General features: G+C 42.6%; 1 protein-coding gene across 1 annotated transcript in view; it reads left to right on the top strand.

Annotated features, from left to right (window-relative positions):
• The window catches only part of LOC116657038 (formin-like protein 5), a 463369-nt gene extending 439053 nt beyond the window's left edge, over positions 1-24316 (top strand). Inside the window, exon 7 of the mRNA XM_032458015.1 lies at positions 23392-24316. Coding sequence (XP_032313906.1) covers positions 23392-23478 — 87 coding nt within the window. The 3' untranslated portion in view covers positions 23479-24316. The remainder of the gene's footprint in view (positions 1-23391) is intronic.
• Positions 24317-24952: the final 636 nt, after the last annotated feature.

Below are 24952 nucleotides of genomic sequence, written 5' to 3'. Positions count from 1 at the left end.
AATCTCTTAGCAAACCAGAGGTTTGGTCTGGGGAGACTTGGAGAGCTGGGTCATGATGACAACATACAAAAATATTGACTCTCTTAGAACTTTTGCTTGGGTCCCTCCGGCAAGCCAAAAATACTAGAGAAAGATTTTGGTCTCCAAAACTGTGGGAGTCACTGTGCATTATAAGATCCACGGAGGTCTTGTGGTTCAAACCACAGAAACGGAATTCTTGTCTGAATAGGTTGCCAGTGATTTTCTTGAGTCATATAATTCAGGAGCCTTTAATGAAGCTATAAATGTTCTGCCTGCCTGGTGAGATTCTGGCCTCTGTTTTTCCCCCCAAGTTACTGGTTGGATTGAAGATTTCCAGCTCTTTAGTTTCCTGGGGTTACTAGGGGGTCAGCCAATGTGATGTTTGTGGGGTCATTAGATGTGATTCAGAGGGCTCCCTCTTGCTTCCATTCCCCTGCTCCTGAGGAACCCTGACACCCCACAGTGCCTGGTCAGTTACCTTGATGTTAGCAGCCCATAGAAACCTCTGCATACAGTCAAGTCTCTCCCTGACCAGGTAAGGCTTTTCTCAGAGCTCTGTTGTATACCAGTGTATCTGTTTCCTGTGGCTGCCACAGCAGGTCACCCTGAACTTGGGGGCTTAAAATAGCACACATTTATTCTCTCACAGTTCCTGAGGTTAGAAGCCCGACATAGGTTTCCCTGAACTGAAATCACATGTTGGCAGGACTGCGCTCCCTCAAAAGCCTCCAGGGGAGAATCTGTTCCTTGCCTTTTCCAGCTTGTAGCACGACAGTCCTTGCAAGTCCCTGGGCTTGCGGGCCCTTCTTCCATCCCTAAGGCCAGCCTCCCAGCATCTTCAAATCTGTTTCTGCTTCATCTTCTCTCTCTCTAGAAGAGAAGATGCTTCTCTCTTGTAAGGATACTTGTGATTCCATTTAAGGGCCCACCCAGATAACCCAGGACAATCTCCCCAGCCGAAGATCCTTAAGGGCATCTGCCGAGCTCCTCTGTCGTATGAAGTACCAGTTCCCGGGACTGGGAGCTGAACACCTGGGCGGGCTAGTTTTCAGCGACCGCAGTAATGCTGCCCAGTGACTCAGTGGCTCATTCTGAGCCACTGGGTAATTATTCAGAGCTTCCTGAAACTGATTAGACTGCTCACTGAAGGAGGTAATATGAGAGCGTCTCTCTGAGGGCTGGAGGGCGGAAATGGATATCCTGTGCCAATTCAAAACGATTGACACTCCCAGATAGAAGTTTGAGTTTTTTGAACCCACTGTTTTTCCACTTATACAATGAGATGATTACCACTCCAATATACATATATCTTAAACGAGAATGAGAAGACAAGGTGATGAGAATGCTACTAATATTTAACCCGTTCCACTAGTAAAAGAAATCATGCCAGTGAACAAACCACATCCAGACGTTTAGGGTGGCCTCTTCAGCTTGGGGCAGAAAGTGGCAGACAGTAATACTCAAAATATTCAAGTAGTATGCTAATATAGTTGATAAGTGCAATATTAAATACACCGTAGTCTTTTTCATCGTCTAAGGAAGTTAGAGCTGCGTCAGGTAAGTCTCTGACCTCGTATAGTGTTGGTGATACGTTTCATGTGCAAAACTGTTCTGATTCTTTCCAAATCGCATCTTGATCTCTCACTTGATGCTCGTGTCAGCAGCTGAATGAGAGGCCTGTGTTTGCTTTGTGACTTGACACTGGGAACCACATCAAATTCCCACGAACGGGTGGCCTTTCAGTGACTGGGGACCATCATAAAAGTGCTCACCACAGAGGGAAGGGATTCTGTGGGCTGCCGAGATCCCTGCCTCTGCTGCCCACTTGGCCCCTTCTCTTCCCACACCAGGAGCGTGCTTACCATCCGGGGGATCCTGGGCAGATGGAGAGGTGAGGAGGGGAGGTGGGGGGAGAGAGAAAGGAGATGGTGATGGTCTGATCCTCACTGTTGGCTCAGGAGGCTGGGCATTATTTTCTCTTTCCCCAGTGAGGGAGCACAGGCAAGCCTCTGTGTCCCCTTGGGGCTAATCAGGAGACGGCTCGTGCCAGCCCAGAGGCAGAGACCAGGTAGAACCCCGCTAGCAAAGCAGACGCAGCAGGAAGGGCTGAAGAAGAAAAGGGATAAAGAAGATCAAGTTATAGCGGTGCGCTCGGAGCTTGAGGCTGCCTGGAGACCGTGCAGGCTTCTGCTAGGGCCCCAACTCTCTTTGTAGAGAGAAGAGCAAACAGGCAGGGGAGGAAAAGTGGGCCTCCTGGTGCTGGATTTCTCGTTCTTAACAAATTCTGCAAGGAAGAGGGTGGAGACCACAGCACTGTCTTGCTAGAGGACTCTTTCTTCTCACCATTGCATAGATTCCCAGGACATTGCCTCTCTAGAAACTTGTCTGCCAAGCACAGGGACAGTTGCTTTCCACTGGGAGTCAAGTTGTCAAATGAGGGTTTCACACACCTGCCAGTGGGGACGCTGTCCCACAATGAGCCATTTGTTTGCTGTCTATGTCCAGGGCATGTGGTAGCCTTACTAGCTGCTTCCTGGACTCGGACCTGTTTCTCCCCAGGGGCAGGGACAGGTGTTTCTTTGGGAGGTTTGTAGAAGGCATTAGAGGAGGTTGCACGTCTCCTTTCTCCCATGTAAGGACTTTTATGCTTCAAGGCGAATCACCAACTTTGGAAATCAATAGAACGTGGTGGAAGTGATGTGGCGTGACTTCCAGATCCAGTGCATCCCTCTGAAACACATTCCCTCCCTCTCTGCCCCAACATCCAGGCCGCAGAGATGTCCTGGGCTTGCTTATTTGCGGTTTCTGAATTGAAATATATACGCTGAAATTTAAATTACTGATTCCTTTTACTGGTTATCCCAGTTACTGTTATTCTATTTACTAACATGTTTGGAAGTTTTTTTTTTTCTAATACTTTAAGAACTGGTATAGCTAGACACTAGCGTAATAAAAGATCTGCACAAACTTTGGGGTCTATGGGAAACATTTCCAGGAGGACTGAAGATGGACAGTTTTCAGTGAAATCAAGACCAGAGTTTCAGCTTCCATGAATTTTCTTTCGTAAACTGACTTGCTCCACAAGTTGCTAGTATTCCAGTGGCTAGAATCACCTTGTATCCTGATTTCCCCTGTTTATGCTTATTTTGTAGAGTAGTTATTAATAGGGTCCCCTTTTGCTCTCAAAAATGATCAAGTTTAGAAGATACATTATATGGTCTCCCTACCACAGTCCTTTACAGAAGAAAGCGTATTCCTTGCACATAAATCCTACTTTGGTCTATTGCTGCAGGGTGTAAAACCTTCCCAGGGGGGCTCCAACAAAGGAGGCGCCTCACGTAATGACAAATCAGGCACCATAAGCCAGCGGGGCTTCCAATCCTTCCCGGCCGTGCAGGCATCTCTGTGCTGAGAGAGGAGGGCAGGGTATCATGGCCTGAAACTTACATCCCTGCAATTATTTAAACTCACGGTGAAACTTGTAGAGAACTCAAAAGTGGGAAAGAGGGATGTAATTTTTCCAAATTCTTCTAGGGACACATGAACAGAGTTTGAAGAACACACTACTCAATGGTCATTTTTCCCAAACTTCTTTTTTTTCTCACATCTTTCCACCGGGATAGTGGCTGCTCACAGCTCAGGACTCAGCCCCAGACCTTGCCCAGCTGCTCTCAAGGCCAAGAGATGGCCTGTCTCTAAGACCTGTGTCTCTTTCACTTACAGCCCTCCTAAGGCTGTCAGTCTCCCTACGCTCATACCATCTCCTAAAGACTAAATACACGAAACAGATAATAATGGCATGGTTACCATCATTGAGGTTGGGGTAAGGCACTTTATCAGTTAGGATAACAGAATATTCCAACCGGCAGTGATTATCTGTCTGGACGCAGAGATATCCATTTCTGTCTGCCCATATGGCTGCAATAACGTGTCCATCCCACACGCCTTTACGCCGTGTGACACAGAGCTTTCTCACCAAGACGTGGGGTCTCAACGCGCTCTTCCTGAATCTGGCCTTTGGGGCTCGTGTCTGCCCGACAGAACGTGGTGAAGGTGATGCTACGTGACTTGTGGGTCCTCTCTCCCCCTTCAGCCCAGAGAGATCTGCTCAGCTGGGAAGGAAAAGGCCACGCAGCTCTTAACTGGCTCTCTTGAAAAGCTTGGTTTCTGAAGGCTCTCTCCCGGGGCACTCGCTGTCTAAACTGAATCACCGTGCTGTGAGGAGACCCACGGCCCCTGGAGAGGCACGTGTAGGTCAGTGGTCTCAGCTGAGCTCAGTTCCCGGGTCTTCTCAGCCCACACGCCCGATATGGGCGAAGAGGCCTCCAGGTTTCTTCCATTACTGTCTGAGCCACTCCCTGGTATTTGTGGAAGGTCTTCCCATCTAAAGCCACAGACCTGAGAGAGCAGAGAGGGAGCGCTCTCAGCGTGTCCACATTCCTGTAAGCGTAGCACAACGGCTGGTGATTTAAGTCCCTGAGCCCTGGATGGCTTGTTGCTCACGGTAGCAGCCAGAATGACAGATGTGTCCCCGATTGGTGCCACAGTTGGTCAGCAACACCCGAGACGTAAGTGAGCTCTTTCTTTTCGTCTCTGCTGCGCTCGGCGTGCTGTGGTGAATCCCTTCCCAGGTATGAGATGATTGATACCCACAACTCCAAGTGCTTCATTTAATATAACAGTACCTCAAGAATGAGGGGGTGGTTTGCGGTTTTGTCAAGGAGAAGAATCTGCCCCAGAATTCCTTTCTTAGACTTTCCCTTTATCTCATTGACCAGAACTGCTTTTTATGCTCAACTTGAAACTAATAAGAGGCAAAAGCAAATAGACTTCCCAATATTAGTCTAAACCTCGCACATTTAAATCACCTGTGGATCTTTTTTTTTTTTTAAACTAATCCCAAGCTTAACTTCCAAACAATGAAAGCAGAACTTACCCATGTGACTGTAAGATATCATAGTTGAGAATCACTGTTTGATTGAATCACTGTTTGTTGAGATATACTTGAGAATCACTGTTACTTTTGTTTTAATATTACATGGTTCTACTTTATATAAAGTGTTATCCCTAATTTTCTTTTTCCCCCAGTTTTATTATGTAGAATTATTGTAGTTCGACTGCACATACACATTATATTGCATGTAAATACATGTAAACAGTATACTGCACATTTTTTTAGTATTCATATATGTACTAATTATTGTTTCTAAGAACAGATTAGATCTTTAGCTCTTTAAACTTACACAGTTATCAAAGGAATAAAGCCAACTACAAAATAAGAATCAACAGAATGTGGTAATGCAATCATAAAGGACAGTCACATTGCTTGCACATATTCAAGAAATCAAAATAATAATTAGTTCATTTGTGTCCTTATTATTGTTATTATTTCTTAGATTCTTCATATGGCATATGTATTTTTCTTTCTCTTTCCGGCCCACTTCACTTAGAATGACAGTCTTCAGGTCCATCCATGTTGCTGCAAATGGCATTATTTTATCCTTTTTTATGGCAGAGTATTGTTGCATTGTATATGTGTACCATGTTTTCTTGTTTGATTATTGAGATATCGTAGTTGAGAATCACTGTTTGATTGTTGAGCTGTCATAGTTGAGAATCACTGTTTGAATCACTGTTTGATTGTTGAGAGTCCATAGTTGAGAATCACTGGATTAGAACCTCGCCACTTAAAATGTGGTCTGTGAACCACTGGCATCAGCGTCACTCGGGAACTTCAGTCTCAGCCTCCGAGATAAGGATCTCTAATTTATCCGGATCCCTAGTTTATTTGTATGCACATTAAAGTTTGAAAAGCACTTGTTTAAACAAAGTATAATTTCTCCCCCCAGGGCTGGGCACATTATCCCGTAGGGCCAAAGTCAAGGTTCTGTTGTCCAGAAAAAGAGAAATGTCTATTGGGAAAGCCATCAACAGTGTCTACTACAGGTGCCCAGACCCGGCATGCCCTGAGGCATCTCCCAAGAAGATTAAGTCTCCTAAGATTAAATCACATACTAAAAGCCAATTCCTGCCTTTATCACAATATATAAAACCAAGCTTAAGTATGTCACAATATATAAAAGCAACTGTGCTGCTTCTGCTTCAGTGTGTGGCTGGTCCGTCCCTGCTCATTAAGTCTCCAGGATCTTACTGTCCTAAACTCTCCTCCTCTTTTGGCATCATCCTTGAGGGGCTAAGGTTTGTGTCACTTAAGCGTGCTTACTTCTTGAATATACAGAGCAGCTGAGTACCCACCTTGACCCCTCAACTCTCTTAAACTTTGGATGAGGTCATGTCTTCATCCAACAGATATTAACCGAGCACATGCTATGAGCAGGACGTTGTCCTGGGTGTGCACATGGTAGGAGGTAGGGTGGGAGAGGAGGAGGCTGGAGAATAGTACAAAATGTCCGTATTCTCAAGATGCTTGATAGTTACTGGTGGAGAGATGTGAAGGAGCCCACCTGGATACGTGAGGGAGACCTCCTACACACAAAGGCATTCAACGGAGTCTTTGAAAGAAACAGTGGCAAAATAGGCTTCTGTTGCAATGTATCTCTTTTGAACATAAAAAATAATTTTAAGCTTAAAAAGAAAATGCTCTGATTAGCTCCCCTGGCCCTTTTAGGAAATGCAGATTTTTTTTTTTTCTCAATCGCTTTTACGAAGGGACTTCCCATGCCGCCTCCTAAGGGCACACTTCGCCAGTCAAGGGCAGTGAACTTGGATGGTGTCAGTGTCATCGGCTCACTACAGTGAATGGCTCCCTAATCATTCAAGTATGAGTCCCGTTAGGGCTGGGTCTCTTATGTTCAATTACAAGATTAGCGCAAGTTCTTTGGGGTAAATATGCAAACTGTTTGAATGCACATTAATGTGAAAAATTCTAGCTGCCTCCTTCCCTAGCCGTAGAGGAGAGTTGTTTATCCTTCGAGACATTTTTGGTTGCGAAGGCTTTTCCTCCTTCAACAGTTCTTTAAACTTAGATGTGTACTTAAATATTAATAGAAAAATAATCGCAAACATGACAAAATGTGCACCTCTAAATCCAACACTAGCTTCAGAAACATGTTATCAGTATCTTTGAAGCTCTTTTAATGCATCCTCTTCCAAACCCCTGAAGGTAATTAATCATACATTAGGGTTTCATTTTAACTATTCCCTTGCCTTTCTTCATCACTTTGCCCTACGTAGGTGTGTAAACATATCATTAAGGTGGTCTCTGATTCTGTTTATTGTCATAGTGATAGAGTGAATATGTGTGTATACACACACACGCAATGTGTACCTGTGTGTAAGTATGTACCCCTATATATTTGTAAGATTGCTTCCTTAGTCCTGCAGTTGCTATGACTAATGACATTTGCATTTAAAATTTTTACAGTAGCTGCAAGGTCACCTTCGCACCAATGCTGACAAGGGTGTGCTTCCCCTCACTCGTCAATATTGGGTGCTGTCTGTCAATTAGACTGTCATCAATCTGTGTGAAAATAGGATGATGCTGTTTTAATTTGCATTCCTTTCATCACTGGAGAGGCCAACCATCTTTTCAAGTGTTTAGCCACCACTGACAATTATTTTTTCTGAATTTAGTTCCTTCACTAAATGAAGGCAGAATGGTGCTACAAAGCAGTATGACCGGAGAGACGTTTGCCACTTTACCGCGTTGTATTTTTATCACAAAAGCAATTGAATTATATTCATGTCACCTGCAAATTGGTATTTTTGTAGCTATTTGTACCTACCCTAAAAAAATCGCAGCCCTAACCGTGCTAAAAACAAATGGATTTGTCTGGGTTTGTGGCCTGAAATCTTTTCATCTTGGTATTTTAAAGTAAGAAGAGATTTTCAAAACTCTTTTACCAGTGTTACCTTGTCCGACCCACTACCTGTTAAATATTTTTTAGCTCAGCCAATAGAAATTAAACAAAACAAAACACAGCAAAGTATTTACTCATTTACGACTGCAAAGGTTTTTCAACAGGCATTGCAGATTCAGAAATCTAACCTCCATTCCATAGAAGCAGCTTTTAGTGAAAGTATTTTTAAATGTTAATGACAGAATGATATGAAAGCATAAATAAAACCCAGGAAAATGACCCAATTCAGAAGAAGAGGGAACATTTGGGAGGATCCTCGGGTACCTCACCCCTCCTGGTGATACTCCACGTCTGAAGCTGGGTGATGGGGACACGGGTATTTGAATATATGGTTGATACTTTCTCATATTTAGAAAATATTTCTTAAAACCTAAAACCTCAGTACTTGCCTTTTTTCAATTCTCCAGTGGCACATAAAACAGGATTACCACTCTAAAGCTTAATGATCACATCTGAGAGCTTTCACAAGCCAGTATACTTGGCCGCCATTCTGAGCAGAGGCAGTGCAGCCAATTCACCAATTCTGAGCAGCCTGGATGCCGGTACTTAATCTGGCAGAAGCGTGCTCCAGTGACAGCAATGACTAGGATTCTTTTGGTTCTCATGGCAACACCAGTAATGAAAGTTCTTAAAGGCATCTGCAGAAAAGAAGGAAAAAATAGGGACTCAACAAATTTCACCCCAAACCACGCTGGTAAAACATTTAAGAAAATGTAACTGATTTTTTTTATGTGTATGTGCTCCTGGATTGATAGTTGGCATATATGATAATATAGATCTGAAGCTCACAACCTTCTGCTTCTTAAATTGAGATGATGCATTTCTCACATCTCCCAGAATGTGTTTGCTGTCAAAGCCTGAGGGTGAGCGTGATTGGCTTGGTGTGATCCCACATTCGGACCTCAGGTTCATTTTGGAAGGTAGTAGACTGAAGGCTAGTAACTCTTATTTTGGGATTGCATAATCAAAATGTGTAGGAATAGTCCAGGAAGCAGCCTCTTCGGGATGGGGAGCTGTAACTTGTTTAAGCAAATATAACTTTAGTTGGCAAAGCTTTTTGCTGGCGACGTGCATGGGAGTGTAGCCTCGGTGAGGGGCGGAGCCGCGCTTCATGTCTGGTCTTGGCCCTGATGTGGCTCTGCAGAGATGCGCCCGGTCCTCGCAGCGATGCGCCCGGTCCTCGCAGCGATGCGCCCGGTTCTCGCAGCGATGCGCCCGGTTCTCGCAGGGATGCGCCCGGTTCTCGCAGCGATGCGCCCGGTCCTCGCAGGGATGCGCCCACGGCAGCACCGCACTGGAGCAGCCCTCCACACTGCTGTCAGGGCCGTTAACATTTACGGCACAATTCATTTAGCTTTTTATGGGGCCTTCATATTCCCTTTATGACACCAAACAGGAAATGTCCGGGCAGGGGATGAGCAGCCCTGTGCACCCAGATCTCTTTCATTTTCCCTTTTATGTTAATATCCACTAAACCTCTAAGCCCAGGAGGTGCAGCTGCCTGAGCCTCTAACACTGCATACACCTCGGAGAGCTTCCAGCATCGTCTGAATGGAATTTCTTACCGCAGAATGATTCCTTCCTCAACCCACTTGGAGACAACAGGGTTAGGCACAGGGACCTGAGAGGGGCTGGCGCATAACGCCACTAGTTTAATTACTGTGCTTGTTTAACCCATGCTTGTTAAACACTTACTGTGTTCCTACCGTCTTAGCCGGCTCCGGCTGCTATAACAGAATGCCGCAGACCTGGTGGTCTGAACCACAAACGTTTCGTTCTCACAGCTCAGGAGTCTGGAAGTCTGAGATCAGGGTACCAGCAGGGTTGAATTCTGGTGGGATCCGTCTGCTTAGCTTGCAGAGGGCTGACTTCTTCTGTGTGTTCACATGGCCTTAATGTGAGAGAGAGAGAGAGAGAGAGAGACAGAGAGACAGACAGAGACAGACACACAGAAAGAGACAGAGACAGAAACAGATCTTTCTTTTATTATAAGCGTATCAGTCCCATCACAAAGACACGCCACCATGACCGAATTACCTGATTTCTTTCATACACCCCCATCTCCAGATGCCATCACATTGAAGGGCTAGAGATTGAACCTATGAATTTTTGAGGGGACATAAACGTTCAGCCCGTATCACCTACCATGCCAGCCCTTTTCTGGGTCATATAGAATATACTTGTTCAGGTTTCTATACGGCTATTTGCCGTACAAAACCCTCACATCTCAAAAGTTAGACACAAGAGAAACATTTCTCTTCTGGGTGAAGGTTTTCCACACAGCGATGAGGGTGCTTGTTTTGTAATCCCTAACAATTTTGCATCCTCCAGAGCCTTGGAGTCATCTCCAGGGCTCTCCTCATCCAACTCGCCAAGAGGGAAGGAGAGAATGGGGAATGGCAGTTGGGGGGTCACTGTGGTCCAGCCTTGAAGGGGCACCTGCCACCGCCATTCCATTCTGTTTGCTGGCACTCAGCCTTGTGGTCACGCCGGTTGCAAGGAAAGCTGGGGAATGTGGCCATGTTTCTGGGAAAAAAGAAAAGATGTTACTGAGCACAAAGCCAGTCTCTGCCAAAGGTGCTTCAAAATTAGCCAAGACAGACGAGGTCCCCACATGTCTGGAGTGTCCATTCTGGTTCAGCATGACAGGCAACAGCCAGGTACACGGACACATGGTCAGAATTACAGGTAGTGAGGAGGGCAGTAGAGAAATCAACAGTCGCACATGGACGGAGAGTGGAAGGAAGGGAGCCCTTCTAGGGAGCGTGATGAGAGAGAATCTCTCTTGAGATAAAATTCTGAAACCTGAATGAAGGGGAAGAGTCAGCAATCCAAAAGGCTGACAGCTGAGTGGGACTCCGGAGCCACACTTCCAGCCACAGTGTAACCCTGCTTTCCACCAAGATCTTAGTCAATCCTGAGAACTTTTTTTTTCCAGTACGTGCATGAAATGATGGAAAACAGTGGGCACTACTCTTAAAATTTCTGACAACTCGAAATCACTGAGACGGTTCCCAAGCCAATGCATGTGTAACAAAGAGCCATTTATAGTACTTTTTATCTAGAACAGTCGCTGTAATGAATAGGCTTTGCTCTTACATGAAGCATTTTCGTTAAATTTAATCACTGTAAATAATGAAATGATTGTGATGTAAGGAAACTTGTGGAGCTCAATGCAAATTATTTTATGCAGAAATATGGCTCACAAATACACGAATACTTTCCTTGTCTAAAATGTATGGTGATCTTATTCCAAATTTAACTGACTCACCTTTTGGTAACCCCTACTTTTTTTTAACTGCCATCTAGCCTGCTATTTTTAGAGTTTATATTTGTTCAAAGTGCCCCCGCTTTCATTTTACTTTCTTGGCATCTAACTTTCCTTAAGTTTAGCTCTTTGTTCTGAAGCCTAGATTAATAGGTTAAATCACCAAGAGTCTAGGTTTCCCTCAAAATCTAGACTGCTGGGAATCCTCAACCAGCACAGGATGAAAGAGCGCATGGAGTCCTATTCTAAACCTATTATTCAGTTTTTCTTTCAGTGCCTCCCTTTCTCTTTCGTTTTATTTTATGCTGATGACATCTTTTGTCTGCCTAAGGACCGGTGCAAGCTTACTCTTGAATCCTGGGAAACAAAAGTAATTCAACACTGAGACGTGTATGTGGAGGAGGTGTGCACTGATTTATCTTCCAGAAAAGATGTGAGGTGACGGAGAACAAGGGCCCTGCGGTGTGTTGCTCTGTGTGGAAACTTCTACTTTGGAAACCAAGTTGGTAGACTTTGAAATTGTCATATGATGTCTGCACCTCAGGGTAGAAAGTCTCAAACAGAGACTGACTTACTTTTTCTTTTCTTCCTTATTCTACTAATGCATAATATTAAATTTAACGTTTAAATTTCATTTAAAACGTTTTTAAATTATTTTTTTCTTTGAAGGAGAGGGAGAATTCTGTAATTGTTTTCAGGGGATATTCAACAGATATAAATGCTCCACGTGACTGAATGAAGCAGCTGAGTGGTATTTTTTTTTTTACAAGAAACTCATGGCATTTAGCCCAGGACATCTCTAGTGACACATTCCTGTTTCCTCTTTACTATCTAACTTTCTTGTTGCCTCTTGTAAGGTTGACGCTGTTTCATGAGCCCTAAATTTGTATCTGGACCACCGTTTACTTGTTTCCTTACTCTGGGCAGATCATTAGTGAATTTCGACTTGGTATTCTTTTCTGCAAAATATGATAACATAGGAGAAAACACATAGTAAATCTTTAGTGTTGTGTTTATAGAAAAATGTTAGCATCATTGGAATCCAGTTTTTCGGATTCAGTCTAGCATCTTGACGATTAAGTTCCTCTGATTGTCTTTGTAAAATCCCTGTATATTCTGAGCTCTCTATTGTGTCTGGACCATCCTAACTTCTAAGCTCTCTCTTATTTTGCTTTATTCAAAGCTTCCCAATAATTGTCGTAGGATCAAGGAAGCAGTTTTAGGCATAGGCAAAATTGTTGGTTTATGCCTTCATTCACGCATCCCTGCATCCCACAGGAGGTCTCACCTTCCCTCCTCGGTCACTGTCCCTGCTCCTCTGGTCTTCCGGGTCCCACTGGGAGACTGTTCCCTTCTTCCAGGCTAATATATTCTTATTATTTCCTTGGACTTGGTAAACTTGAAGACTCTGAATCAAATGATGCTTCTCTTCTGGGAACAAAGGAGTCACTGAAGATTCTCTTAATTGTAAACTCAACAGAGATGTCACTTCCTCCAGGAAGTCCTCCCTGACTTCATCATCCTCTTTCATATGAAAACATTGCCACAGGCTTGCGATCATATATTATACCATTGCATGAATTTATTTTAGGGGGAAATGCATTTCAAATCACAAAGTCCTTACAGTATTCTTTTAAAACACAGGTTGTTTCCAACTGAAAATGCCTTATATATGCATTCATTCATGTATCCATTCTTTTGACAAATATTTATTGAGATCTGCTGTGTGCCACACGTTGACCTAGATGCTTGGACTGCAGAGATGAATAAAGTGCAATCACTTAAGGAGTTCATAGTCTAAGGGAGTAGGAGACACATACAGGTCATTAGAATGACAAGACAAGGGTCATACAAAGCCTGTGGAAAGGGCCCCAGTGGCACTGAGTCTGACTGACAGCCTTTGCTCTCTCCTGGGGATGACTGTACAGAAGAAAGGGTACTTTAGTGGCATCTTGGAAAGTTAAGAGTTCGCTGTGTGTTGGGGGAGAGGTCATGAAAAAATAAAAAGAACAGCAAGGCAAAGGCCTGTTTCCTTATGCATCATGGTTCTCTCAGGCCCCAGCTGTATCTGTAACATGAGAGCGCTGGATGAGAGCTGTTTCCATGTCTCTTTCCAAGTTCTGTGCTTCTACAATTTCTCTAGTGTTTTGAATGTCTTCTCCATGTCAAGCAATGGACCGACCTCTGTGGAGAAAATGTTCGCTCTGTTCTCAGGGAGCTTACCCTTCTGGAAGACGTGGCAGAGAAGTTTCGTTTCTTCAGCCGGCCAGCGGACAGCAGTGCCAGACGTGCGGCGTGTTGAGAAGGTGGTATGATCACATATCTAGAGCCATGACAAACATGAACTGCTCTAATAAGGAGAGAGCCTCAGAGAGAAATGCCATTCCTTCCCTTAGAAGTTCCATTACCCCTAACCCTATTAAAATACAACGTTGAAGAAATGAATTAAAAAAAAAACATTCTGAAAACCAGTGTCATTTCATGGGCATTCACATCATGGAAGACAAAATCCTCATCTTTCACGGTTGGTTCTTATAACAACTAGAATGATGTCTGTAGGCGGTGAAAGTGATCTTGTGTTTTGGGGATGAAAAGGAGAAACTCGATTTACACTGCCTTGGACAAATCAGATTCCACCTGCTGTCCCAGTGGCCTATTATCCATCTGCCACCCCTCCCCGACCCCATTACAGTATATAGTCCTGGAGGGAAGGTACCACGGAGTCGGTGTGTTGAGTGCCGTATCCTCAGTGGCCAGCACAGAAAGGATGCAGCATGTAACTGCTACCCAGGGGGGATTCAGTGTGCAACTGCTGCCCGAGCCTCGAGTGAACAGTGCGGTGTTCCCTGAGATGGTTTGTGTAACTTTCTGACTGTCAAGGTAGACAGAGAAAGCTCCCATCAGAAGATCGTAAACAGGACGGTAAAGGATGCCTGATAATTCAGCCGGAGCCACCCATGCATGAGGAAGAGAAGTTCAGAAGTGATGTTATTTCAGGCAGAAAACTTTATGAATCTTGCATGGAAACCGAATGACAAGCTGGCTTTTCATTGACACAATGGAAATGAATATTAAAGTATTCAGAGAGACTGGTAGAGAAATCGAAAGTCATTCAGATGGAGTGAAGTTTTAAATGCAAGGAGGGATTGTATTTTACAGACTTATCTCAGCATGGAGCAGCGTTGATGAATACAGTGTAGGCCACGGGTGTGGAATTCATTTATGCAGATTCTGATAGCGCAGCCCATTTGAATTCTTGAAATGTATTTAGCCCATGTTTCATTAAAAAAAAAAAAAACCCTCCAAAATTCACAGTTTTCTTTTGTGCCTCTGTCTTTGCATTTTTCTCTTACCCTGTTTATACAAGACAGGCTCTTTCTATTGTTGGGCATAACTTGGAAAGTTCGCTATTCATTAAATCGGTTAGAGACATGTTTCAGTTCTAGGAAGTGCTCCTTTCGAGTTAGAGACCTATTTTTGCCCTCGCTAAGGCAACAAAACTCCTAATTAAGCTAGCACCACACATGACAACATTGATTATAAAAATTTCTGTAAACGGGAAAACTTCAGGTTAAGTGCTTGTTAATTGTAGAGTCATCCTCTTCATCTTCAAGCATCTATAGCAAATTGTTTTGAATTTGATTGCAGTTGCTTTTCAGGAAGTCTTCTCTTGTTTTCTTTTTCTAGCACAACTTCAGTGTTTCACAGAGATAGAATCTGTGACTTTGGAAGGAAGCTGGCCTTGAATCTCCTGCTATGAGATGGAGTTATAATGAAGGTCCTTTATCACTTCCAGGCATAAATTCCTTTAGATGGGTTCAAGACAAGTCTCATTCCAAACTCAAAAATACAAATGATTTTGTTACTTGAGTATTAACTTGGATACCCAAATCTATTTATTAGGACAAAAGTATATTAATAACCTGCTTAAAAGACAGCAACAGTTACTCCCTCTAGAATACCTTCTTACTTCAGTGTTTTTTTGTTTTTTTTTTAACTTTGCTAATCTAGGGTTAGACTTTTGAGAGTTCACAGGCACAATCAGTTAATGTGCAAAAAGACGAATGTGAGAGATCGCTGGAGAGAAAGAGCAAGAAAAGGTGTGAATGCCTGAATGACTCATTTTCTAATCATTCCCTTCAGAATTTACGTCCTGAACATTTTGGGTAGAGATAAGGAAGTTCTTGAGCGTGGATCTGTTTGAGGAGCTTTAATTGACAGTGGATTCAGTATGTTTCTTTAAGAGGAAAATTTTGAGTGTTTTCTTTAAGCATAAAAATGGTCTAGGAGTCTATGTGCCCATGAAATTCACGTGATTCAATATAACGAGGATTTTTCCTCCACAGAGTGAATAACCTCCTTCCCACGTGTATATTGATATAAACTCTCCGCACATTTGTTTTATGACTTAGCACAGGTGGTGTCTCCCTCGTTTGAGGCTGAAAAATGGATTTCCCTTTGGTTCCCTTGGACTTCTTTTTCTTTGATGGTGAGAGAGGGTAGGTATTAGCTTTTCCTGAAAATCACACTTAAAGAAAACTATGGCTATGCCTTAAAAATTCTTTTTATTTGTATGTATTTCACCAAGAAATGCACAGTAGTAGTATCTGTTGTTAACAAACATTAGAATTTATGTTCTTGTGTTAAGAACAATTCCCCAAGAGCCACAGGAAGCCAGACGAATCTATGAAAAAATCACATGAAAGCCCATTATATTAAAGCAGGTGCTTGGCATGTATTGTAGTTTTTTTCCCACAAATTTTGTTAGTGTCAGCTTAAGATTCAAAAGCGTATTATTTTATCTGTTTATCATGTTTAGATAGAGATAATAAAATTAATCAAAATAAGTAGGCTGTAATCTTAAAATCTGTAGCAGAATAGCAAAGAAGATTTAAATAATTCTTTATTTTATCTAAGCTGTTTATAGTTGCTAAATATGTTTCTAGCTCAGTATCATTTAGTCTGGTATAAATACTTGGTATTTTGTAACCCATTTAAACTTATTAGTCCATAATTATCAAAGCAATACTATGACGTACACAGTGTTACCATCTTTAATGTGATAGATACACTGAAACAGAAGGCTTCATAGACTTACCTTAGATGACCCAGGATTTGGGGAAAAGGAATTAAGTAAATAGTAGTTCATATTTTTTGTTTTGTTTTGTCTTTTTTTTTTTTTTTTTTTTTGTAGGAGTAATTCTGTCTTCTGAGGCATGGCATTTGAGCAGATCTTCTCTTTCTTATACTGTATATTTCCAAACAGGAGCACTTTCTCCTTGGACACATGTCTGAGATGAACCTTATGATAATAGTATCAGTAACAGCTAACATTCATTGGGTGCTAATTATGTTTGACGGTGAACAAAACTCTTTCAACATTGCTTCATTTCATTCACATTAATTGCCTGTGAGGTTATCAGGATTTTATAGATGAGGAAACCTAGGTTTAAAGACTAGAAACTGACTCAGTGTCAGGAGACGTGTATTAAAGGGAGCATCCGATGCTATGCTTTCCTCAGTACCCTGTGTCATGAGAAGAATTCAGCTGCACTGGAAAACCAGGACAAACCTCTTATTAATCAGGGCATTGTAAAGGCCCTCTTCTAATTCTTTGAATCACTGTTGGACAAACATAATTAAGATTAAAGTAATTCATCAGATTAAGATCCTACATGATAATCTAATCCTTTTGGGTTTTGGCATTGCTTTAAGCACAGAGCTGTTAAAAAATTGTGGGGCTTCACACATCAAATGAATTAGTAGCTCTAATTTGGTAGTAGTGTATCTACCAAAGGAAGCTAAGCAAGTAGAGAATCTGAATTTGTATGTGGCTTTTAGTTAGACTCGTTTCTTCCTGGTGCCACTGCATCCCAGATGCACTCTTAGCACAGCGTGGGCTGTCTCCTCCAGCTCCCCCACCTTGTACTTTCTGACCCTGCTCTACCAACCCCTCATGCCCGACTTGCCACCACTCCCGCTCCTGTTCATGCTGCCTTCCACCTGCTCCCTGTCCCAGAAATTCCTTGCAAATCTTTAGCGAGTCCAAATACAGCTGATAGGTGATTGGGGCAGGCTCTATGGAGTCAGTGAGAATTTTAAAACTGACTTTAGAAGTGCTGTAATTCAGTGGCAGTGGTGAGCATGTTATTAAACTCAGGTCCAGCTGCTCGCTGCTCAAAAGTCAATAATTGGGAGGCAAGGTCAGTGGAAAGGAAAGTTGCTTTATTCAGAAAAGCCAACCATCTGGGGAGAAGGTGGACTCATGTCCAGAGACCAACTCCAAAGAGTCTGCTCAGCCATGACAATTTTTAATGGGGAAAAAAATGGGAAAACATCTCAGAATCATTAAGGGAGGAGGTCAGATTCATCATCGTTTTCCCACTGCGTGCAGACCTGCTGACTTCTCCTCGTCTTTGGATGCTATCTTGCTTGTGTGGTCTGCCTGCAAATTTGCTTAGGGAGTCAGTCATGCTTTAACTAGTTCTGCATTCTTACTCCTTTTAATCCAGGAAGGGAATCAACAGGTAGGTGAGGCATTGTGTACATTCAGTAAAGCAAAAATCAGGTTAAATGTTGCCTAGTGATCTCATCCTTCTGATTAAGGTCTGAGGAAGACAGAGAGGAACACTCTGAAGAGGACCAGAATGGCTGCTTACAAGTAGGTGTTAGACATGGAAGTCTGTGCTGTTTAAAGCTAGATCATTATAGGCTGACTGATTGGGTGTCTGTATTCTTCATGCAACTTTGTCCACCTCCTTTGTCTTTACCTAAATCTCCCAACTATCTGCTGTGTGTACGCCTCAGTCTCATTCTCCATCATCTTAAAATTTTGGATTTGAGGTACTTCTGCTTACTTTAAAAGGAACAAAACAGTTTTGCTAAGAAATGCCATCCAGCAATAGCAGGTAATGAGATCCTTTTGTGCATAAGACACTGGGGCTTTCTTTTCCCACCACAAGTTGCTCATGAGGCCTCACATGCTGCCCTTTCTGAGTTGGGCTGAATTTTATTTGCATGTACTCTGCCACAGATGAATTCTATCAGGTTTTAAAATCAAAAGCCCCAAATGGACTCCCTATGTAAAGAATATTAAAACTCGAAAACCAAAATGCAACACTTCAAAATGAGAATAATGAAAAAAGTCATGTTTAATGCATTTGATAATTATTGAATTAGCAGCCTGCATTGATTTCACTTGGAGCTGGCAGAGACAGGGGTAGAGGAAGGCGAAAGAAATCCAGCTTCATTCATGAAAGTGTTCAAAGCTCTGGAATTTGGTTTTATACTTTTCATTGTTTTCTTTCTTAAGAGCATGCCTCCCACCCACATGTAAAGTAACAGATTAATCCACACACACACACACACACACACAATTATACATGAGGATTACATAAGTTGGAAACACAAGTCATTCACCAAACTCCAATCTCTCCAAATGTCCTAATTCCTTGAACTAAGGGTAACACTGTCAAGGTTGCTGAAGGATTGTTGTTCTTATTACCTGCACATCCTTCAAGTGTTTCCCAGAATATCTCCCACTATCTTCCTCACACCTGATGACTAACATATGTTCCTGTATTTTTTTTAAGCAAGATTCCATTAATTTTTTTTAATGGGCATACTAGGGATTGGACCCAGGACCTCATGCTTAGCATACACGCACTGTACCACTGAGCCATACCCTTCCCACAAGATTCCACTGATCTTAAAAAACTGAATAAATAAAGAGAACCTGAAAGCTTTTGGAAGGAGAAAAGTCATGCTCTAGGTAGGGGGTGATACAGTACAGACACTAACGATTTCCCCATTTGGGGTGCTAAGGTATTTAACCTGCTTCCATTGATCAGTGCAATGAAAGGTGTCATTATACCTGCATAAGTAGGAGATATTTTGTGTAAATTCTGTGCCCTTGTCACTAAAATAAGCCTGCCTTTTAAAAAGCGCTTAGCCATCGGCAGTTTTGTGGGACAGACTGTAACGTGTAGCTAAGCTGTGATGGTCCTCACAACAGGCGCGTGATGGAATAGCGGCAGTTTTTCTTCTCTCAGTATCTTCACTCACCATGAGTATGAGTTCAAAAGTGGATATCGAAGCATTATTTTATCTCATTCGTTCAATAAGTACTTGCATTTTTTGCGAGGTACTAGATATGGATAAAAATAAACACAACCCCCCACTGCTAGGATTTCACATTCTAGTAGGGGAGAAAAATATATTTACAAATAAATAGAAGTATTCAATACGACATCATAGCTGATAGAAAACAGGTATGCACGTGGAACCACGGAGGGGAGGGTGTCGCTCAGTGGCAGAGCACCTGCTTAGCACGCACGAGGTCCTGGGTTCAATTAATTAAAAAAAATAAATAAACCTAATTATCCCCTCAAAACAACAACAAAAAAAATTTAAAAAAATAAAAAATTTTTAACAGAGATTTTCTCCGCAAAGGTGGTTCTCCCTCAAGTAGGAATCCTCATACCAGTGACAAAGAGAAGGAAACTTGTATGACGAAAAGAAGGCTTCACTGCGATGATACAGACGTGGCTGGGTGAATGAATGGCCTTGGGGCGTGCCTAAATACATTTAGGTAGTTTAGGTAATGCGGATTGAGTGCCAGGTTTTGTTCTAAGCATGTTAAGGATCGTAGTTCAGGGTGTTTGGCAGCAAATCTGAGTGGAAACACTAGCACTGTCCCAATTTTATTAAAAGCACAAAAAGACGAAGCACAAAGAGGTAGAGTCACTTGAGTGAAGTCATGCGGTTCCTTACAGGTCTGCACTGTGTCTGTCCCACTGAAGGTTACCAGCAGGTCCCCGAGACACACGTCTTGACCACACACACTTTCAGTCCCCCGGACCTGCTGGGTCGTAAGGCTTCATTCAATGAGAGCAGCGTTCACTGCCAACTGCATCTGCATCAGAATCTTCTCTTTCTCCGCGCCCCCGCCCCCCCCCCCCGGAAATCAGAAATCTTAAAATTACCCTTTAAATAGTTCGGAACAGTGCACCAAAATGTAACATATTTTGCCTCAAAAATCTGAAGATGCCAAACTAGCTTTCTGCCTCGTTCTTAATTCCAGAAAGTGCAAATGGCCATGATCTATCTTTTACTTTGGAGGAAGTACCTCATCTTGCACTGGAGTCCCAGAAACCTCCCAGAGGTATGGGCCTCTGAATGTCCCTGTTTTTTGCCTCCCCTCAGCATTCACATGTCTTAGTAAGGCATTTAAGCTTCCTGCTACTTCCTGTGAACCTCCGGGTCCAATCAGCACGACACTGTGGTTGTGGTGGACTGATGTGCTGATCTACCGACAGTCCAGACAAACTAGGTTTCTAGAGACATACAGGTTATGACAGATGGAAGGGGAGCTGGCGTGGTCTTGAGGCAAGACAAGCAGGGCGTACTGTTGGCCATGCCAGCTGGAAACTAACAACTGGTAACAGCAGTGTTTACTTAGGGCAACAGCAGTATTAGGGCAACAGCGGTATTTAATTAGGGTAACAGTAGTATTTAAAATCACGAGACTGGACTGGTTCACCTAGAAAGTGAGTGCAGAAGATGATGAGAGGTCCAACAAAAGAAGAGGTCTGCTGAGTAAACATGGAGTTGCTCTCATGTTTGGAGGTCAGAGAAATGAGGCTGGACCAATCAGAGGGATTAAGAAGAAGTATCCAAGGAGTTGGGAAGAAAACCAGAAGACACTGGTAACCCAGAAATCGGGAAGAAAGTGTTAGAAAGAGAAGGTATTGATAGACATCCATAAATTTCGCTGAAAGGTTGAATTGAGAACTGAATGTAAAATTTGGCAGTGACTCCTAGTAACTTGATAAGAGCAGCTTCCATGGAGTGGGGATCAAGGGCCAAAAAGACTGATTGCAATGGATTCAAGAGAGAATGGAAGAGAGTAATTGAAGAGGGCAAATATAGAAAGGTCTTTCAACAGGGGTTATTGTAAAGATAATGAAAGAAATGAGTGTAAACTGGAGGGAGACGAAACAGCATGCTGTGCATTGTTGGAAATGATCTAAGGGAAATGGGAAAAAAAACAACTGTATTTCAGGAAGAAAGGCGTGATCATTATGTGAATGAATACAGCACATGTGCAAGAGTCAGAAGAGGGTTCTAGAGTTAAGATCCCAGTCGGGACCCATAAAAGGGAAGAAAGAAGGTAAAAGTTTGAACTTAGCATGGTCATTCTGCAAGAGGTGGGCTCAGAATAGTTCTTCCTTTCCTGAACCTTCCCAACACACACACACACAAACACACACCCCTCTGTGCAGATAGAAACACATTAGCAACAAAGCATGGACAACTGGATGGCCAGGAGGAGATGCTATTAGATGTTCATCAGAACATCTTGTTGGTGTTTCCTGGCGTTCTGTCCTCAAATATCACTGTTACATTTCACCACCGAGCATCTTCACTGTTAGCTTACAAATGATCTCTGGCCCTGGAGAAGGCCCTGAGCAGTTTGAAAATCGCAATGCACATTTCATGATTTAGCAAAACAAACACAAAATCATTTAAAACCACAGATGCCAGAGATGGCTTGTAGGGATGGCTGCTGTAACACTGTGGAGTCAGGAAAAAGCATCTTGCTTCTCGGTATTACAAGGTCTGATATTTTTTGACCTGGAGACATAGATACAGTTTGCCAATGTCATTGATACAAAGAATGAGCAAACTTTTTTTTTTTCCGTAAAGAGACAGACAGTAAATATTTTAGGCTTGTGGATGATATGATAACTGCCTCAACCATCACATTCTGCTATTTGTAAAAACAGGCATGGGAAATTCATAAATGAACAGGTGTGTGTTCCAATAAAACTTTATTTACAAAAACAGGTGGCAGAACTGAATTGGTTTGCAGAGGGTAGTTTGCCAAACCCTACATTTGGAAAATGAAAACATATTTATTTATCAGTGGTTCTTAACACTTTTCTGTATTCAACACAGTATAGTTTTTGGAAATGCTTCAGTATGTTATGTTTAGCCACTCAGAGAACCCTGGTACATTGTTGACTTTTTGGTACATTCTTAAGCTGCTTGGCTCATTAAAATATGATTAGGAGGAAGGTAGTTTTTAAAAAAAAAAAAAAAAAACTCATTATAAAGCAGGAGGGGTACTACTCCCAAATTAACTGAGGGCCGTGGTGTTTAGTGATGAAATGTCCAAACTATACACATACTTTATTTCCAAGAATTTTAATTTTTTAAGCATGGAAATACATATGGTTACTCCTAAAATGTTTGGACTGTTTAGACCTGGTCAAGATGAAGTATTTTCATATGATAAAATTACATTTCTGTAAATCCCATCACTGCTTACATTCATCCCACCTGGGCAGTGCTCGGTCATCTGATGATGAACACCCACCCACCTTGACGGGAGGAGGGGGCCACCCCCGGCACGCCTCCATGTGTGCTTGTGGCTCGTAAAGCAAGCGTCTGCTTTCCGGGCTGTCCTTTTCATGCAGCATCCATCCACCTCCTTTTCTCCCTCTTTATATCGCCATCCCTTTCTTACTTTCCTATGTATTTCAGGTGAGGCTGATCCCGATTTTGTCCTCAAGGTCGGTGTGTCGTCTGCGATGGGCCAGTTCCTTCCCGCACACGGCAGGAATAAGCGTATCACACAAACCGGACCCGTCTGCCTGGATCAGAGGCACTCTCAGGGCTTTCCCTTGAGCACCTCACAAGGAGGCTTGGACAAATGTGGTCCATTTTGCCTCTAGGAGGCTTGATCCTGACTGGGAATGAGATGCTTCTGAAGGAAGCAGAGTTGTTAGAGAGGGAGAGACTACGATGACTCTGTGTCAGCGCCTGCTCAAGGTCGCAGTTATAAGAGTCAGTGAAGCCCCTTTCATGCAGCCGGTTTGGGTGGGATGGTCCCTGCTGGCAGCGTATTCACCACCATGTGGCTGATGATTGTGATAAGCGCCTCCTGCAGGCCTTGATTCAGTGCCACAGCAGACCTCTGGGTGGGCTTTGTAATTACTCTCCTACAAATGAAGAGACCAAGGTGAAGTAGTGTCATAGCGCCTCTGCTTCTTTATTTATAAAATAAGTGGCCCCGTAGCCCATCTGGGATTCAAAGTTAGGACTTACCTCCGTCCTTTCCTGTCTCCCAGAAGGGAGGATGGCGGGACAGGAGCAAAGCAGACCCTTGCCTTTTCCTCCATCTGGTTCAGCCTCTGCCTCTCACTGCTTTTCCTCCAGAAACCAGTCTGCTCTCTGGCAGGGGAACCCGCCAGCAACCCACGGACATCAGCTCTGGAAGAACACATAAGCAATGGAATTGGGTAACCTATAAGCTGTCCTCGATGTCTGAGCTGGATCTGTGTTGTAGTTGACCCCATGAATGTGCCGTTTTCTCACACGAAGAAGTGAATACCTCCAGTTACTGACAAGGCAGCACAGCTGTGGATGGAAGCACGTTTCCTGGAGTCAGGCTTCTTAGCCTTGAACCCCGGCTCTCTTATTTACCAGTGGTGTGACCTTGGCAAAGGCATATGCCACCCTGTGTCTCAGTGTTACCTGTGAAGTGGGGAGACTCGCAGTACCTGCCTCGTAGACGTGTGCAAATTAAAAATGACTGAAACATGATGCTGCACACCAGAAATTGACATATTGTAACTGACTATACTTCAATTAAAATAAAAAAATAAATCATCATCTTAAAAAAATGTTGACATGAGCAGAATGCTTAGAGCTGGATTTGGCAGAAAAGACTCTCCCCACCAGTGATGGCTCTAATTATTATAATTATTAATAGCTTCAGTAGAATCAGCTACGTTCTCTCAGAGGTTTGGGTTTGGGTTTATTTCTGTAGCACTGAAACTAGGATTGATTGTCTTTTCCTAAGCATTCTGATGCGTGTGTGGCCCTGTTAGGTTAGCATCAAGTGCTTATCTTACCAAGCAAATTGGTTCAGGCTGGCTGGCCTCCCTCCCTTCCTCCTTTCTTCCTTCTATTTTTGACTTTTGGAGGGCTTGATGGGGCTAGGGTTTGCAGGAGTATTTGCCAATATCCCTGAAATATCAGTGTCTTAATACAAAAAAAAAAAAAGATTTATTTATACTACTTTTCTGCCTTCGCAGTGAACTCTTGTTTCAAACAGCATCTCAGGGAATTGTTAGGCTAATAGAGATTCCGTCATGTCAACCTGTGACATCAGTGTTCAGAGCAGCAGGAGAGAGCACAGGGGATTTTTCCCTTGTAATATTTCTGTATTTTCCAAGTGTTTATAAGTGAAAATAAAATGCCCTTATTTTAATAATAAATAATCCTCCATTATTGTAAAGTAGGACCCAAACAAAAAAACAAAAGGCACATTAATTTAGAAGAAATTCTTTCTTCTTCAAAATAAATGAGGTCCTTTTGTTCCATCATTGAGCACAAAAGTCAAGAAAGTTAGTAGTAATTTTAAAAATCAAATCATACTACAGTATTATAGCTAAAATCTTGAGGTTTTTTTTTCTTTTTCATGATTTAAATAAACCTAATGATGGTAAGATTTTCCTGATGATTAATAACATGTAAGTAGATGAAATAATGCTAATATGTCCTACCAGTAAAATTAAATTTTGGTTGCACATGAATGCTTGTGAACTCAAGGAATTTTTGAAAATGTCCTCAAAGGCAGTGAAAATGATGCGAAATAGTGAGATGATTAATGTCATTTCATTTTTAATAATGTTATGTGGCCATTAAGAATTATTTTTCATTCAGCAAGAATCTCTTCTCACGTTGTTTTCACAATGTACTTCCTGGCTTGTGG

This window comes from Camelus ferus, chromosome 17, assembly GCF_009834535.1.
Source record: "Camelus ferus isolate YT-003-E chromosome 17, BCGSAC_Cfer_1.0, whole genome shotgun sequence".
Lineage (NCBI taxonomy): Eukaryota > Metazoa > Chordata > Mammalia > Artiodactyla > Camelidae > Camelus > Camelus ferus.
This window is presented reverse-complemented; position numbering and strand designations above follow the sequence as displayed.